We start from the raw sequence: 18521 nt of genomic DNA on the forward strand, positions 1-18521 counted from the left end.
GGCACTGGCCCCGGCTTCCTTGTTCCCGGAGTGGGTGCGGTTGGGAGGGGAAGGAAGACGCAGGCCCCAGGAGCTGCCTTCCTGGCGCAGGTCCTCAACCCTCAGCTTGGACCAGAAACAGGGACGGGTGAGAGCGCTTGTCGGGACAGGCCTGGAATGCTGTTGTGCCCCCTCCTCTCCCCCCGCACCCAGCACTCAGGCTCTCCACCTCCAGGAAGCCACTCCTGCCCATCCCAGCCTTCCTGATCTTTCTCCCCTTGGAACTCTGATGGCAACTCCACTCAGGAAAGACTCCCTGAGGTTGTGCTGGGGCCTCGAGAGGCCGAGACCAAGAGGAAGGCGTGGCCCTGCCCTCGGGGGAGCTCCCAGGTGGAAGCCGAGACGGGCCTGGATGCCGGGCTGGGCGGCGCAGTGAGGAGGTGAGGCAGCTCTGAAGCCTTCATCTTCTCCTCCACAGGAAAGTAATACAGGAAAAGAATTCCAACCAGGGTGTCCCCAAAGAGAGGGCCTCTGAGCTGGGCTGCAAGCAGCGATGAGGGGGAGGGGAAACACAGAGCAAGTGCAAAGGCCTGGGGGGCGGGGGGAGGCCGTGCCTGGGGTCCAGAGGCAGTAGAGCAGCATGATCAGAGGCTGGGCTGCGAGGGAAACTGCGGGCACCAGGCCGCGCCCTCCCATCATTAGCTGGGTGAGCCCGGGCTCATCACTGAATGTCTCTGTGCCTCAGTTTCCTTCCTAGAAGGAGAATAATGACAGCACCTACTCAGAGTTGTTGAGACTCCAGGGACAGAGGGGCCCGGAGCTGGGCCGGCCCACAGTGGGGCTGTAGAAGTGTGGGCCTTCGCTGTTGAGGGGCACAGCAGGAGAGGCCTAGCCATGCGGAGGTTATCACACACTGCCCTCGTCTGATGCTGGGATTCAACAGGCAGGTTACAAACTCCTGAGGCGAATCCACGGTGGCTGCTCTGTGAACACCTGTGCACTTGAATTGAAGTCAGCATTCCCCACCTACCAGTCCCTAAACTACCTTTTCTAACTACCATTTATTGAGCACTTACTCCACACCAAATGTGTATGTGTGTGTGTTTTTTTTTTTTTTTTTTTAATTTCGCCTCGCTGCATGGGGTGGGACCTTAGTTCCCCAAACAGGGATCAAAGCCAGGCCCCAGTAGTGAAAGGGCCGAGTCCTAACCACTGGACCACCAGGGAATTCCCTGTGTATTCTTATTTAATTCTCCCAGCCACTTGGGATATGGTGATATATAAAATCATCAACATTTTATACATGCAAAAACCAAGTCCTGAGAGGTTAACAGCATAATCCACCCAAGGCCATACGGATACGAATGGCAGGATTTCCTGACTCCAAGACCAGTGCTCTTTCCACTGCACCCGAACCCAGAAGAACACACCTGTCCAGAGGTGGAGGAGCTCCCACCACGCCCCCACCCCGACCATACACTCACCCAGACTAAGATTTGGCTCAGTCAGTAGTGTACCCTGGGCCCTGACCTGTGCCCCTCAGCCCTCCCCCTTTCCAATGCACAGCCCCTCCCCTGCCACACCCCACAATTCCCTGCACACCCCAGGATCACTGCAGTTCTGGCCTCCAGCTCTGGGGTCCAGAGCCCAGCACCCTCCCCTCTCCCTGGAGATTTTGGGTCCTGCAGAGGGTCACCGCCGCCTCGGGGCTCCAGAGACCCCAGTGAGGGAAAGCAAGGCCTCCCAGAGAGCTTCAAAAAGGAAACATGTCTGGACCCCATGCCCAGAAATTCAGAATTAGCCAGTCTGCAGGGGATCCAGGCTTCAATGTTTCTTTAAGACTCCACAGTGACCCTAACATGGAGCAAGATTTAGAAGCGGTACTCAAGGCGGCTGCTGGGAGCTGGTCAGAAACGGGGAGCGGGGCCCAGGCCTGAGGAATGAGTGAGAGGACAGCCTGGCCCACGCAGGTCTCACCCCCGAGGTGCCTAGAGGTGGGAAAGTGCCTTCCCTGCTCGGCCGTGGCTCGGCTTAACAGGAGATTTCCCCATCTCACCTTGGGGTGTTCTGAGAGGCAGGCCAGGCGAGATGATCATCACCCCAGGGGACAGATGAGCGACTGGGACCCAGGACAGGGAGCCAAGGGTGGGCCTTCCACAAAGCAGGACCAGTGCCCCAAGAAGAGGACTCGGGGAGCTAAGGGGTTAAGGGTCACGGGGAACCCGAAGCAGCTCCACCAGGCAGGGGCATCAGCGGGCTTTGGGCTTTACGTTTGATCGACAGAATTTCATTTGCTCTCCTCCTCTCAGGGGCCCATCTGAGGAGTAAATCTGGGACCAGCTTCACAGAGCCCAGGCTGGATCACAGAAAAACCCTGATACTCCTGAAAGGCCTCTGCCCAGGGAAGGAAGCCTGAACCTCACCATTATACTCTCATGTTGGGCCCTCCCTGCTGGGGAGAGAGAACAGGCCAGAGAGTCCACCAGGCATCACACCTCACCCGGAATGGGCAAGTGGGATTCGGGGTGTGGCAAGGGGGTCACCAGCATCCTTGGGGAAGGGTCAGGAATGAGGGGGAAAAGGACCCCTCCCACCCCGAGCAGAGAAGGGAGCAGAAGCGGGCGCTGGCCAGCAGGTTGTTCTGTCAAGGGCAGAGGCACCGGTGTCCTCATCCAGGAGCCCTCCCCCTCTCCAAACTCCCTGCTCTCCAGGGATGAATATGGATCCTTCACCCTCCCCTGCTGGAGAAAGCTGGGCCCCAGGGGCCTGCAACAGATGGAGGGGATCAGAGTTGCCCGCATGGTGGGCAGTGTGTTCACAGCACGGGGTACCCCACCCACGCACAGCTTTGGGCATCTCACGGCCCTGTACCCCTGCCCCCCTGCAGGCCCACCTGCCTCATCTAGCACCTCTCAGCAGAGAGCCCACACAGCACTGTGGAAACAGGAAGAGAGGGACAGAGAGACAGAGACAGAGGGAAGGGAAGAGAGAGGCCCCTTCTGTCCAGTGTGGCTTTTCTGCAGACCCAGAGCACCCACTGCCACCCCCACCCCCATCCTGGCACAGCTGGGCCAAGGAGGGTAGGGGAGGAGGCGGGGAGTCGAAAGGGGAGCTGTGGGACCCCACACCTGGCTTCCTACCCTCCACAGCCACCCCTCCCTGCCCCAGGGGGTCTCAGGCCAAGTCACAGACGCCACAGGCACCACACCTCCTTGAGAGGAGGAACCGAGGGGTGGAAGGATGAGCGGGGACCCACCGGGATCGAGAGATGCCAGGCAGGCGGGCAGCGGGCGGGCAGCAGCGGGTGTCGGAGACTGCTGAGGGTAGCCAGACACGACCGGCTGGAGGCTCGTCCCTCTGTCCCTCTGTCCATCCAGGGCGGCTCCTCTCTGGGCGGTTCTGAGGCCAGGCGGGCGCTGTTAAAAAGCTTTTTATGTGTGTGTGTGTTAATCACATGATTGCCGTTCACCTGTATTTCGAACAAAGACAGCTCACTGTTTCAAGGCCCCGAACAACAGTCTGGGCACAGGGAAGAGAAGGGAGGCGGGGGGGGGGGACGGGGGGGGAGGAGGGTTGGCAGCGCCGGGGGTGGCGTCGAGGAAAACTGGGGGGAGATTGTCCAAGGCCGGCGAGCGACAGAAAGAGAAAACCCTTATCAAACTCCTAATTCACTGGGCTCCGAGGGCCCAGACACACTGGCCCGATTGTCTGGCTGGTTGTGTGTGTGCGAGCGTGTGTGTGTGTGTGTGTGTTCCAGTGTCCGCTCCTCCCACCCCCAACATGCCTTCGCCTCGTGTGACTACCTCATTGTGTCCCACTACCCACCCCTCCACCCCCTTGGCCTTTCCCAAGCATGAGGCCTTGCCTAGGCCCCCTTCCCAGCCCCACTCTAGACAGGACTCCCTTGGGGTGGGCCTGGGGCCTCGCCCAGCTGCTGAGAAGCTCAGAACCATCCATGGGCGCCAGTGCGGCCCAGGCTCCATCTGTCCTCCACACACACCCTCACCTCTGCCTCGACACCCACCTTTTGAGAAGAGAGAGGGGCTGCGATCTTTGGAGGAGAGGCCTGAGAAAGCCTTAGATGATGAGCAGGACAGAAAAATGGAGGGGTCACCCTGCTGGGGAGGGGGTTGAGGGGAGAAGTGAGCAGAGAGGAGGAAGAGAGAGGCAGGGCAACTCCCCCCTCTTTCTCAGGGTTGTGGGGGGACATCATGATAACCAGGATTGGGACTCACCCTACCAGGGTGGAGGGAGTTGGGTGCCAGGAAGTGGGGCCCCAGAGCCTTTCAGACCTACTCGGAGAGTACCCCCGCCCAGCTCACGCCCAGCCTCCTGCACGTTAGTCCTGTCTCTCTACCTTGAGCCAGCCCAGCCCTTGCGGTGCTGGGTGCCCAGTGAGAGGGGACCAGGGGTCAAGCTGGGGCATCTGCACTGGGCAGGGGGTGTGCAGTTTCTCCCCGCCTCACCAGGTACGGACCTGCAATCTTCCTCTCTTTCTGTTTAAGGTGAGAAAGAGAGGGCAGCCCCGGTGCGGGCAGGAGGTGGGGTGAGACAGGCTGGCACTCAACGAGAGGTCTTAAGTGAAGCGACACAGGCCAGTGCCCCACATGTGACAGAGGCTTCACCTGCCTTCTCCTCATTCCTCCCCAGTGCTCTGCCAACTGCCCATCCCTCCACCTGAGGGAGAGGTGGGGGGTCCCAGTTGAGCCCAATTTTCCTTCAAGCTACAGATTGTGACCCTGCCCACCTGCGTCCATTGGCTTTCCCGGCCTGACCACCCCACTCCTACACCTCCCAGGATGGGCCTGGGGCAGCAGCGCAGGGAGCGGGCGTGGGGGGGGGGCCTGGCGGAGGAGCCCTGAGTGTTGGGGATGAAGGAAAGCGCTGGAGGCTCCACCTTCTGCCCTTCCCTCCCTCCCCTCCCCCTCCCCCTCTCCCCCTCCTTCCTTCCCCAGCCCTCGGCAGCAGCTCAGCGCTCAGTCAGTCTCAGGCTGTCCGGCCAGGGTGGTTGGTGGTGAGGATTCAGGCTCCGTCCTGACAAGGCCGTGGCCTGAAGCTCAGGGCCCCCAGCCCCTCCCTCCCAGCCCACCAGCGTCCCCCACCCAGCCCCGAGCTGGACCGCACACCTTGGGACACGGTTTTCCACTTCCTAAGGACGAGTCCCAGACTGGAGGAGAGGTCCGAGGTGAGTGAGTGCGCAGCCCGCTCCTCCCTTCCGGGGCCCAGGCCTGGGACCCTGCGGTGGGGCATGGGGTGGCGAGAGGCTGACACCCGCATCTGCCCCCCACCCAGCTCCTCCAGGCACCGTCGGGCAGGCGGAAGGGAAGAAGGAAAGGTGAGAGAAAAGGTGGGAAATTCCAGGAGCCAGGATTAGAGCAGAATAAAGAGTCCGTTTTTCTTCCTTTCCATCAACAAACCTCCACCCAAGAGGAGGTTTAAAAAAAAAAAAACCCAAACCCACCCACACCAAGAGACGGTTGGGACCAGGTGGCGGGAAGACACGGAGGCGGGAGCTAGGAGGCCGGCCGAGCCAGGGTCTGGCATGTGCGCGGGGCCCAGGGTCTGCGGTGGGTTTAGGGGGAGCCGGGCAGACGCCACCTCGGGGCTGTGCCTGCGTCGCGTCCCGCGCCGCGCCGCGCCGCCGTCGGGGCTGCGCACACGCCTCCCATCGCACCCGTCTTCCCGTCCAGGTGGGCGTTGGACTCTTCGCGAGGACCCCGGCGGCGGGCCCCGGGGAGGCGGCCGAAGCGGCGGCGGCCGGGGGCGACATGGCGGAGGAGCAGGACCTGTCCGAGGTGGAGCTGAGCCCCGTGGGCTCCGAGGAGCCGCGCTGCCTGTCCCCGGGGAGCGCGCCCTCTCTGGGGCCCGACGGCGGCGGTGGAGGCGGCGGAGCGGGCCTGCGAGCCAGCCCGGGGCCCGGCGAGCTGGGCAAGGTCAAGAAGGAGCAGCAGGACGGCGAGGCGGACGATGACAAGTTCCCCGTGTGCATCCGCGAGGCCGTCAGCCAGGTGCTCAGCGGCTACGACTGGACGCTGGTGCCCATGCCCGTGCGCGTCAACGGCGCCAGCAAGAGCAAACCGCACGTCAAGCGGCCCATGAACGCCTTCATGGTGTGGGCGCAGGCAGCGCGCAGGAAGCTGGCGGACCAGTACCCGCACCTGCATAACGCCGAGCTCAGCAAGACGCTGGGCAAGCTCTGGAGGTGAGCGCCCCGACCCGCCTCCGGGGAGCTCCCGCGGGCCCTCTACCTGCGGGTGGATTCGGGCTGGACGGGCACTGCCTGAGCCTTTCTCCTGGGGCAGCCACCGCCTTGATGGTGGGACTGGAAAGCCAGCGGGGTGCATCGGACCCGCCCTTCCCCCAGTACCCCTTTGTGGTTGCGCTCGCTCGGATCTCCAGCGGCCTAGGCCCGGCTCCCCAGCCGGGGCAGCGGGCTGGAAGGCGCCCCCTCGCGGTTGGAATTCTGTCGGTGGCAGGCGCTCGGGCCTGGGTTTCTTGGGGCCAGAGTGAAGGCGGAAGGGAGGGAAGGCTGGTGGAGGACTCCACACCACAGGGCTCCACTAACCCCTATCCACAGGCAAGCCACTCAAGGGTGCCACTGCCGCCGGTCAGGGGGATTCGGGGGAAACGCTTGGGAAAGAACTGAAGGCCAGGCTGGAGAGGCAGGGAAACTGAGGCAGCCAGGTGGAGGGCTGGGGTAGTGAGATGGTGGGGGGGGTGCAGACAAGGAATTCAGATCCGGGTCTTTAAAAGGGTGAGGGATGGAGAACTGCTGAGGACAAATCGGCCACTGCAGGATCTTGTCCTACCCCAGCTGCCTTCTCTGTGCCCTTCTGACCACCCTTCCTTCAGGCCGGGGGCTTCTTCTTCCCCCAGGGAAGGGGACACATGGAAAGAAGCCTCCCCCTCCCACCCGGCCCCAGAGCTGCCAGGCCCGTCTCTTCCCCTCCCTCCCTCTCCCAGTCCAGGCGCCATCTTCCTTTCCAGGGCCCCACCCAGAAGTGAGTAACCTCCTACCCCTCCAGCCCTAGACCTGAGAGCCCTGGCCAGGAGGAAACGTTGGTGCCTTGCCTACCCAGGGTCCCTCAGAGTCCCAGGTTCTCTGGAAGCAGCCCAAGCCTCTGGGGAAAACATCCCTCGAGGAGGAAGTCGGCCTCACCTCAGGTCTGGGGCTTAGGCTGGCCCCTTGGGAATATGTTGTTGACCAGGGCAACCCCGCCCCCCAAGAAGTCCTGGGTAGCTCAGAACGAGAGCAGGGGCTCCAGAAGATGTGCGTCTGCAGAGGTTACCTGATTCCCCACTGGACTGCCCAAGAGATAGGCCAGAGAGGCAAAGGGACCACCAAGGCCATGTAACGGCTTGTGGCACAGCCAGGGCCAGAACCGAGGTCTCCTGACTCTTCGGCCATGGTCTTCCCACACACCATCCTTGGTGACAGAAGTGGGTCACGCCTCCACTCTAAGACACGGTCAGGAGGTGGTGAGGGTGAGGGCAGAGGAGAGCAGGAGCGAGGAACATCTGAGCTGCAGAAAGTTTGGGCTTTGTCAGAGGGGCCTGCCACCCTCCTGCTGCTGCCCTCCCCTTGCCGGCCCCAGCACAGTGCAGATTGGCCTAGAAGGCCAAAGGCTTAAGGTGGTGGAAGGAGCGGGAGGGCCCCCAAGAGACCTAGAGGAATTCCCATCCAGCCCCCTGGCCCCGTCCTTGGCCATGTGTTTGCTAAAGGCCTGGTGCTCCTTCCCGTCCTGCTCTCAGCGCTCTGCTCACCCCAGCAGGCGCTGGGCTCAGTGGCCAACCTGCTGCATGGACTCAGAGGGTCTAACTCTGCCCAGGAGCAGAGGTCAAACCTAGCTCCTCTGCCCAAGGTCCATCCACACTGTGGCAGGGCTCAGCCAGGCCAGTACCCTTGGTGCCATGGGACAGAGAAGAGCAAGTGAGAGACAGACAACCAGGAGGGAGACAGGCAGACAAAACAGGCCCTGGGGACCACAAGCAGACCACAGTGTGAGCCCAGTGAGGGCATCAAAGCAAGGATGGACACCCTGCTTCTCCCCCATGCCATTGCCAAGGATTTAAAATTGGACCCTCCATTGTCCCCGTCTGTCCCTGTTCCCTTAGCCCAGAACTCCAGGCATGGGCTCCCTCAGAAGGACTTGTTCCTGGCCGCCACTCAAGCTGTGCGCACAGGGGCCCAGGGTGCCCCCCAGGGGCCAACCTGGGGTGGGGCAATCAGGAAAGCAGGCACTGCTTACTCAGGACCCAACCCCAGACAATGGCAAGGATCAAAGGCTACGCCAACAGGGGGCGGGCTACCTAGATTTTGGGTGGGGGCCCCAGGAAACATCTGTATATGCGCTGGGCTGGCCAGTCTCTCCAGGGGCTCCTCCTGAAATCCCCCCGCCCCCGGCCCAGGCTCATGACTCCCAGGCTGTCAGGAAGGGGTATGGTTATCTGGGCAGAACTGGAAATCAGGGGCCCTATACCTGAGAAGAGAAAGACATGCATACAGACTGTGTCGGGTGCTGGAAGGGGGTTGGGGTCAGACACACCAGCGTCCAGGTCCTGGCTCCTAAATGGCTGGGGGAGCGCCGACAGTCACGCTAACCTTCGGTGCCTGCCTGGGAAAGGACTGTTAGATGTTGTTCACGTGGTGCTGGGGGTATATAGGTTGACCTGCCTGGAGAGAATAATTACAGTAGGCTGGAGCCTCTCCCGACTCCCAGGTCCCTTCCCTGACAGAAGCAGGTGAAGTGGCAGCCAGTGCCCCACCGTGGAAGCCCCCCAGATGGGGTTCCAGTTTGGGTGGGGAACCAGCCTACCCCCTCCCCATCCCTATTCCAGACCTTGGAGACCCAGAGATGAAGTGAAGTGCAGATGAGTATGAGGTTTGTAGTTAGAGCTGTGGTGACTGAGGGCTGGCGCTGGAGTCAAGATTAAGTTTGGGATTGGATTTACGTGGTGGGGCAGGGCGGGTTTGGGGTCAGGAGAGAGCCTGAACAGAGCCGAGATTGAAGGTCTGGGTGCGGCTGGGTGGTTTGGGGGTGAGTAACCTCACCTTTAGCCTCAACCTTTAGCGTTGGGCTAAAGCTGGCCATCCCCCCACCCCGCCCCCGGGTTAGATTTCTATCGAGGTTAGGGTACTGCTGGGAACTAGCATGGGAGGTGCCAATGGGATGCAGTGTTGGAATCTTCCCTCTCTTCTGGCCTGTGCCCTGGCTCCATGCCCCCTGCCATTTTCTTGCTGATTCACATCCGGTTGCCAGCTGAACAGAGGGCACAGGGAAAGTTTGGGGTGGGAGAGGGAGTGCAGTGTCCCCAGACATCCTGGGAGCCTCTGTGCCGGGGCCACAGCTGGCTGAGGCGCCCTCACATGCAGCTTCTTCTCCCCTCACCACACACACACCATTGGGCCTGCCCCACCTACTCCCCTGGGCTGGCTGGGGTGGGGGAGTGGGCACAGCTCGGGTGAAAAAGGCTGCATCCCACTCCCTCACTCCTGAGGCCTTGGTCTGGGGTCTCCATCCCATCACTCAGCTAGAGGGACCCTTGGAAAGTGAAAGTTGCACTAGGGCTGGGCCGGGTGGCCTAGGGGGAGGGCAGCCAGGAGAGGCTAAGCTGCAGAGGAATGCCGCTGCCCGCTAGGAGGTGCCTGGTATGACCACCCCCTCCCATCCTGGGCAGGGAGGGCTCAGCCTTCTGCTGACTGGGTGAAGAGGGCGCCCACTGCGGGGGGCGGGGGGGCGGGCAGCTGGAGAGAGAGGCCCTTTGGGCCAAAGGACAGAGCTGCTCCCACAGAGTCCCTTATGTCTCGGAGTCAGTCTGTGTTCCTTCCCCTGAGCCCCTCTTTGAGGTACCCCATCCTGCCCTCCTCACCCTGGAGCAGCCAAGCCCTGAACTCCCCCCACCCCAGCCCTGGCCTGAGGCTGGAGTACCGCTGCTTGAAGTGGGCAGGGGTACTGTCTTCAGGGGCTGCCTTCCATTGGCTGGGCTTGGACTGGGGAGAAGGTCTGTCTGCCCCTGTCCAGGGTCTCAGAAGAGAGTCTAGCGTCCTTTACCCTCTGTCACCCCCCTGGACAAGGAGATCTGATCTCCCCCAGGAGGCAGTGGCCCCTACATAGTAAGGGACACTCATATCCTGCCGCCTAGGCCCCACCACACTGGGATTCACAAAAATCCGGATTCTAGAGTTGAGGGGTTCCATGCCAGGTCCTCCTGTCCACCCACCGCACAAGCAGCATTAGAACTGCACCTGTTTCTCAAGGTGCCAGTCCCCCATCCCCAGGTCTGGTGCACAGTGCTTCACAGCCATTATCTTTGCCAATCCCACACCTGGTAAAGTAGGTATTATCATCCCCGTTTTATAGGTGAAGAAACTAAGGCTCAGAGAAGTGACTTGCCCACGGTCACACAGCTAGTAAGTAGCAGACACTGGGCTCTTCCCCCTCACCATGCTGCTTCTGTTTGCACACCTCCAGCCCCAGGGAGCTCACCCCCTAACAAGGCAGCCAGCTCCACTTGCAGACAGCTTTGACGATGAGAAAGATTTTCCCTTCCTTGAACTGAAGGAAGCTCTATGCCTCTTGTAAGCTCTATTCTAACTCCATCCTCAGGGGCTGCCGGGAGCAGCAAGCTGATTCCTCTCTCAGACTCCAGCCCCCGAGAGATTTGGGGCAGAGACCACTGCCCTCTGAGGCTGTGGTGCCTTGGGCTCACATCCTCCAGTCCATAAATCAAACGGCACAGCCCCCGGCCCGCTGGGCTCCCCATCCCGGGGCCTCATTTCTTCCAGGGCAGACACTCATGATGTCTCCCCCTCTGCTGCCTCCCCCAACCACCCCACCCCAGGCTGCTGAACGAGAGTGACAAGCGCCCCTTCATTGAGGAGGCCGAGCGGCTCCGGATGCAGCACAAGAAGGATCACCCAGATTACAAGTACCAGCCGCGGAGGCGGAAGAATGGGAAGGCGGCCCAGGGAGAGTCAGAGTGCCCGGGCGGGGAGGCCGAGCAGGGCAGTGCTGCAGCCATCCAGGCCCACTACAAGAGCACCCACCTGGACCACCGGCACCCGGGCGAGGGCTCCCCGATGTCAGATGGAAACCCTGAGCACCCCTCGGGTGAGCACGGAGCTGGGAGCTTGGGTTGGGGGAGGCTGGGTGGTGGGGAGAGGCAAAGGCTGGATGGCTTGAGACCCGAGGCTCTGGGAAGGGCTGGCCGGGCTGGGTGGTTGCCCACCTAGGGTGCAGGGGCCCAGAGGGAGTTCAGTGGGGACTCAGGTGTCAGGGGAGGCAGCTGGGCAAGAGGGCTCTGACCAGGACTGATAGAAGGGGCACTGCTTTGGGGTGAAGAGACCAGTTAAGGAGGCCATGGAGGCCAGTGGGGGAGTTACACCAAAGGAAAGTGGGACAGGACGATTCTGAGAAATGGGAGAGCAGATGAAGGGGAGATCACTGCCTCTTTCCCACCTCCCAGTCTGATGGGGGAGACACGGCATGTGACATTGAGCACGTGCCATGGATGAGCCAGACACAGGGTATCTATCCTGTTTCCTTCTCATTAATGATAATAACAGCTAACATTTATTGAGTACCTACTGTGTGCCAGGCACACATTCAACCACTCTAAACTGTGATGAGGCAGTCACACTGCCCGGGGTCAGACCTCAGCTGTGGCAAATTACTCTCATTTTACAGAGAGAAAACTCTACAGAAAACTGAGAGTAACTTGCCATACAGCTGAGGTCTAAGCCCAGGTGGTTTGGCTCCAGGGCCTCTGCTGGCACCACAGCTGCCTCACTTGTGTTCATAGCATACAGAACACCGTGCTTGGGGTCAGGCACGTTGGCAAGTCTCAGTGAGCAGAGCTCTGCCTTCAGAAGACACGCTCCGAGTACTCCTTTGTGCCAGACCTGGAAGCAGACACCAGGCACACAAACGAGAAGCCATGGTCCCTGGCCTCAGGAGCCCACTCTAGAGGGATGAAAACAACTGAATTAAGTACAGGATGAAACAAGTGCACACAAAGCCCATGAGCGGGCATGACCTCTAGGGAGGAGTCATCGACCTGTCCACCCAGTCGGTCTCCAAAAACACCCAGCTACCCACCAGACTCTGGTCAAGGAAAGCTTCCAGAAGGAGGCCATGTCTGAGCTGCTTGGTATCACCTTTGTTTTACTAATAAGGAAACTGATGAGAAGATAGTGGGTCTGCCCAGGGTCACACAGTAAGTGACAGAGCCAGGATTCAAACTCAAAGTCTAGACACTCTGGCCAGCACAGGACTCAGCATTGCCTCTGGTCTGATGGAGGCACAGGCCTGCCCTTAAGGAGCGTCTGGTTCCCGAGACCATGAACATGTTCTCTCTCCAATGGGATCCTCAGTCCAGCCATTCCGCCCTCACACTCCTTCGGAGATTCAGGGACACAGACACACCAGAAGACCTTGGACCTTGTACAGAACAACCAGTTCACTGTATTACTGTGGGCCTGGGCTTTCTGTTCCCCTTCAACAGCTCAGTTACTCCTCAGCGAGACCTTCCCCACGTCCCCAGGGCAGGGTGAGCAGCTTCCTGCGCTGGTCCCCTGAGCCCTTCACACATCCCCTCATCACAGCACTTTGGATGCTGCCCTCTAGCCATGTGTGGGTCCCTGGATCTCCCCCAAGACTAGGAGCTTGTGCAGACAAGGACCCATTTGATTTACGTTTGTATCCCCTACGCCTGGCACAGTGCCTGGCACTTAGCAGTGCCCCCTAAGTGTTTGCTGAATGTATATGTGAATGAGCAAATGGACAGACAAAGGAACGGGGTAGAGCAGGTCACTTATCTCATTGCTCTCCTGAACAGGCAGGGAGAAAGCTGGAGGAACAATGGGACAGCGCAGTGTGTGATGGGAGTTGAGAGCATGGTCGGGGGCACTGGGTCACAGGGAAGGTTTCCTTGAATAAGGGACACTTGAGGTGGCCTTGGGAGGATGGAGGGGGTTGGAGGTGACACATCGCTGTTCAGGGCCCAGGGCTGGAGGAGGCCCAGGCAAGCCAACAAAAGCGATGAGGGCGGGAGAGGTCAGCAGAGGGAGCGGCCAGCAGAGGCTGAGTGTGCTTAAGAGAGAACAGGCGAGCCCAGACCTACAGGCCAGACCCCATCGGGCTCAACAGTTAAGGAACAATGGGAGCAGGGGGGGAAGCTGACTTCAGCTGGTGTGAGGAAGGAAGAACTTTCCAATGGGAAGGGCTTCACAAAATGAAGCAGGCCTCTCCAGGAGGTGGGTGACGTGGGAGTCCTATTTTGGTAGGAGACAGGAGTCATTCCTAAGATTGGGGAACTTCATAAATAACTGGAGATCAACCCAAGATCATTACATAATTACATGCCACCTCGGGCTGCCCAAACATGTAAAACTTACAGGGTCATGCAGTGACCAGTCCTCAGCCTCTGGAGGCATCTTGTCTGAAAGTGAACCATCAGAATCCAGCAGCCTCTGACCTCGGTTCCTGCTTCCTCTCTCTCTGTCTCCCTCCCCCGCAGGCCAGAGCCATGGCCCGCCCACCCCTCCGACCACCCCAAAGACAGAGCTGCAGTCGGGCAAGGCAGACCCCAAGCGGGATGGGCGCTCCATGGGGGAGGGCGGGAAGCCTCACATCGACTTCGGCAACGTGGACATCGGTGAGATCAGCCACGAGGTAATGTCCAACATGGAGACCTTTGATGTGGCTGAGTTGGACCAGTACCTGCCGCCCAACGGGCACCCGGGCCATGTGGGCAGCTACTCGGCAGCTGGCTATGGGCTGGGCAGCGCCCTGGCTGTGGCCAGTGGACACTCTGCCTGGATCTCCAAGCCTCCAGGTGTGGCTCTGCCCACGGTCTCGCCACCTGGTGTGGATGCCAAAGCCCAGGTGAAGACGGAGACCGCGGGGCCCCAGGGGCCCCCGCACTACACTGACCAGCCGTCCACCTCGCAGATCGCCTACACCTCCCTCAGTCTGCCCCACTATGGCTCCGCCTTCCCCTCCATCTCCCGCCCCCAGTTTGACTACTCTGACCATCAGCCCTCAGGACCCTATTATGGCCATTCAGGCCAGACCTCTGGCCTCTACTCGGCCTTCTCCTACATGGGGCCCTCACAGCGGCCCCTCTACACGGCCATCTCTGACCCCAGCCCCTCAGGGCCCCAGTCCCACAGCCCCACACACTGGGAGCAGCCAGTATATACGACGCTGTCCCGGCCTTAAAGAAGGCCCTGTCACCACCACCCTCGCCCTGCCCCTTCCCCCAGCCCTCGCGCCCTGTTCCTCGCCCATCTCAGGCCCGGTGGCGGCTGTGGAGGCAGCTGCAGAGGCTGACAGCTGAGGGAAGGCCTTCTGTCTGGCCCACTGCCTTTGATGACCCCACCCCGTCCTATCCAGACTCGAGCCCAGGCACAGCCCTGGGCTACTCGGCTGGGCAGAGGAGAAGGAGGTTGCTTGTTGCCCCAGACTGAAAAATGAGGGGCTGCACCTTCCCCCCAGAAATGACCCTCGACCCCAGGATCTGAGCAGGCCCCGCTCACCCTCCTCTGGGAGGAGGGGAAGCATCCAGGGTCGGATGGGAATTGGAGGCCTTGCCACTCCTGTGCCTATGTTTCCTCTTTCGTGGGCAATAAGGGGACTGACATAACCTGTGCCACCTGCGCCATGTGCCTAAGAGCAAGGCCAGCCAGAGACCTGCGTCAGTGCCTGCAGCAGGCCCCGTCTGCCCCTCGGGGGCTGAGGACAGTTCTGAATAGCCTCGAGGGAGAGGGGGTGGGGGGGAGCTCAGAGGGAGGTCTCCTCAACCCTTCAGTGCCCCCTCCCCTCCTGAACACAGGAAGGGATTGGCACAGAGGCCCCCAGATCCAATTTCATGCCAGTAACCTCATTCTTTGTCTAATGGAGAAAGAGGACCCAGGTCCTACTCCACTACAAGCTCCCAGACCTTGAGGCACATCCCAGGAGATGAGGAGGCAGGGACCCCAGGAAAGGATTCGGAGACAATTCACAGAGCCTTCCTCCCGGCTCCCCGCCAACTCCCTCTCCCCTCACCAGGCTCTGTGGCCCCTGCTCTGTCAGCCCCAACTCCTTGGGCTTCCCAGAGTTATAGGCTGCTCAGGCCCAAACCCTTGGCTCCAGGGGGAGACCCAGGGCCCAGCACCCAGGTTGCTGGCAGCAGGCTGAAGACACTAAACTCCTGACATGTACATTCTGCCCTGGCCTTTTGCCCTTTGCCTCCCAATGGTATTTGAATAAAGTATGTAGCTCTGTTCTGCCCCTATCTTCCTGTTCTGCAGCCCCCCAGTCCACATGTAACTCATTACTGCCCCCCTCTTATTTATCTCAGTAGCTCCCTCTCCCCCTTCCCCTCTGCTAGGTACTCTAGCCCCTATTAACTCTGCATTAAGCATTCTACATAATAAAATTAAAGGTTCCGGTTACCTGCTTGGTGGGCCTGACCTGGCCTGTCTCTTGGTCTCTTATCCCTGTACCTGTGCTTTTTCAAACACTTTCTGAAAGGAGCTAGGGGTAGAATGCAAAGAACAGACAATCCAAAGGTCTCCTCTCTCCCAGTGCAGCAGGTTAGGACAACTGGCATCGCAGTGGGGTCAGTGTGTGCTCAGAACTGAGGCCTCAGATGGGAGCTCTGTCCCCAGCGCCAGCTGTGCCCACACTGCAGGTGGGCCACTTGCTGACCCAGCTGGAACTCAGGGAGAGCGCCTTCCAAGCAGCCCTTTCTCGCCCAGCAGAGAGGGGGCCTTGCAAAAAATTCAAGGAACAAGTATTTGAAAGGTAGATCAGGCCTCACGTCTTGCTGTCTGCAGTCAGCAGGCCTGGTCCTTTAGGATGGGTGGATGGGCCTTCTCTCACTGTACCCTCCACTTGCCACCTCCCCCAATAACACACGCGCGCACGCGCACACACACACGCACACACACACATTGTCCAACACCAGGATCTAGCCGCGTCCTCGTAGCAGCTGCCTGTGTCTAAGTGTGAACCAGGATGGCAGACGAGCCGTCTAATCCTTCAGCGTTTCCTCCCCAAAAGCTCTTTCCTCAACGGAATTCCAACCTGCACTCTGGCGCCAGGAGCTCCTCCACCTCAGGGACAGGGAAACCTCTTCCCCGTGCTCCACTGACAGACACCTCCAATGGCTGCAAGTCCTTCCTTACACTCAGCTCATAGCAACAGTAATAGCTACCATGTACTGGGTGCTCCCTGGCCAAGTGCTTTATATCCTTCAGGCCTATGAGGGAGTGGGTCCAATCGTTATCCCCATTTCCCAGATGGGGACCTGACACTTTGAGAGGTGGGTGCTAAGAAGTGCTGGTGCAGATTTTGAAGCCAGCTGACTCCAAAGCTTGCGCTCTTAACCATCTTTTCCACCTGCCCTACTTCCGCTTGTAATCTGAAGCGATGATGCTTTCACGGCTCCAGACCAGCATCCCCAGATCTTGTATCTATTTCTTCTGTCTGTGGGCTCCAGCCCCTCACCTCCTAGTCAGGACCTTGGGCGGGGTAGGGGGCACCTCCCGAGTGGCCGGACTACCATCTGGAAGCTACGTCATGCAAGCTCTTCAGGCCACTTCGCCAAAACCGCTGGCTCCCATGAAGCAGAGTGGTAACTACAAACCCCTGCTCTTGTAGATAAAACCTGCGGCCAAGTCAGACCACCTGTATACAAGTGGTTTTCTAGTGTTTTGTTGATGTTGTGCTGTAGATAAATGCAGGATTTTATATTGATCTTTAACAGATTTCATCTTGTTGCATCTGACCATTTCCCCACCTATATTAAATCCTTCAGAATTCTGAATCCAACTTACAGTTTTCCTGAGCTTTATGTCTGAAACTGAAATATCCTCATTCAGGTCATTAATGAAAAAAGGTTGGAATGCAGAGGGACATGCCCTGTGTACACCACTAAAAACCTCTCCATCCGTTCTGTTAACTATACTCTTAGGGAAAAGACTGTCCAATCAATTCTGAATCTAATTTTATCACCTTGAAATACATGCTTCTCCATCATAGCTGCACAGAAAGACTGCCTGATGCCTTGTTAAAATCAAGGTTCACTGTATCTGTGGCATTCTTCCAACCTACCAGCCCAGTAACCATTGAAAAAAGAAAATTTGGTTCACTTGGTGATATTCTTAGAAACCTTATGCTAGCTCCAGGATCCTTTTATTATCCAAGTGTTTTCAAATATGCAATAGCCTACTCTAGAATTTTGTTAGGGATCAATCAGTACCAATCTAATGTGCTCATAATTCTTACAACCCACCCTTTCCCTCTACTGACAAGCAGGACATTAGTCCATTTCTAGTCTGTTCAGTATTTCCAGTCTTCTCCTGTGCTCAGTGGGATTGTGGACATGGAGCTGGCAGGGCAGGTGGGAGGGGCTATATCAAGAAGATGAAATCACCACCTCCAGGACCTTGTGAGGCTCACTGGAAAGTCACTGGGGATACGGGAGAAGGGGAAATGGCCCAAAAGAACAAATAACCCGACAGAAGTCGGGAGACCTGGCTTGTGCTCATGCCTTAGACCTGAGATTCTGGATGAGCTCAGGCCTCAGTGAAGTAGTGGCTCCACATGTAAACGGAGAAGGGACAGGTGTATCTGGAGAGGGTTGAGGAGACTATGCCCTGGCCTGGCCAGCTGAGCAGGAAGGGGCTGACTCCGTGAAAGCGTAGCAGAATGGGAAGGGGGAAATGGGAGGAAAAACACCCCTTTCTCCAACTCCTCTACACCCTATCCCCTAAGGGTTAACCCCCTCCCTCTCCCAGCCGCTTCTCTCCTCCTCCACCCAAGCCCCATCTCCCTTTAATCACATCTGATACTGAGCGGCCCAGCAGGAACAAAGAGACCATTTAGAGAAACGGGGCCAAGAAAGTGACCCCCGCACTCTGGGGCGGCCGCCTGGATGCCAGCACAAAGGCGGCATTTCAGAGCTGAAATTTCAGCACCCAACTTGATTAAAGGATTCCACAGGCTTGGAGGAGGGTGGAAGGGGGTGCGAAGTCCACTGCTCCCTAAATTAACCCTTCTCCAGAGCAGCAAACACCCCTCCCGCTCCTGGGGATGCTCATCACTCCCACCCTGTCCAGGGGGCACGCACCCCCAGGGTCCCTGCCTCTTGCAGAGGTCAGGCAAGCCCAGCTCCTCCTCTTCGTGGAAGGGGAGCTGGCAGCAGAAGGGAGGTCAAGGCTGGAATATTCAGGAAGCCATTTTCCCTTCTATCCCTGTTGGTGTCAGTATACACCCTCTCCCTGTCATCTGTTCCCCCCACCTGCCAACCCCGAGAAAGGGAGGAACCAGCATGATTGATTGGGTAAGCAGAGTGAAGAGAACAGGACCCATTAGAACCTAGGGCAGAGAAAGGGGAGCTCCAGTCCTGATTTAATGTCACACCTTGAACCCAGCAGCCCTGCTCCCCTGCCCACCATCATCCCAGCACCCATCCTAGTGAAGGCTTCGGAGGAGCAGGGGCCCCACACAGAAGGGGAAGGACATCTTCCAGAAGCTGGCAAGGAGAGGGTA

At 59.0% G+C, this 18521-nt stretch overlaps 1 protein-coding gene across 1 annotated transcript; it reads left to right on the forward strand.

Annotated features, from left to right (window-relative positions):
* Positions 1–5437: 5437 nt before the first annotated feature.
* Positions 5438–14201, forward strand: SOX10 (SRY-box transcription factor 10; the record flags this gene model as incomplete). The annotated part of the gene is made up of 3 exons (XM_081249527.1): positions 5438–6181; positions 10822–11090; positions 13498–14201. The coding sequence occupies exons 1-3, from the start codon at positions 5748–5750 to the stop codon at positions 14199–14201; spliced, it is 1407 nt and encodes a 468-aa protein (XP_081105653.1). The 5' UTR covers positions 5438–5747.
* Between the last annotated feature and the right edge of the window lie 4320 nt (positions 14202–18521).

Source organism: Mesoplodon bidens (assembly GCF_964165515.1).
Source record: "Mesoplodon bidens genome assembly, chromosome: 11".
NCBI lineage: Eukaryota > Metazoa > Chordata > Mammalia > Artiodactyla > Ziphiidae > Mesoplodon > Mesoplodon bidens.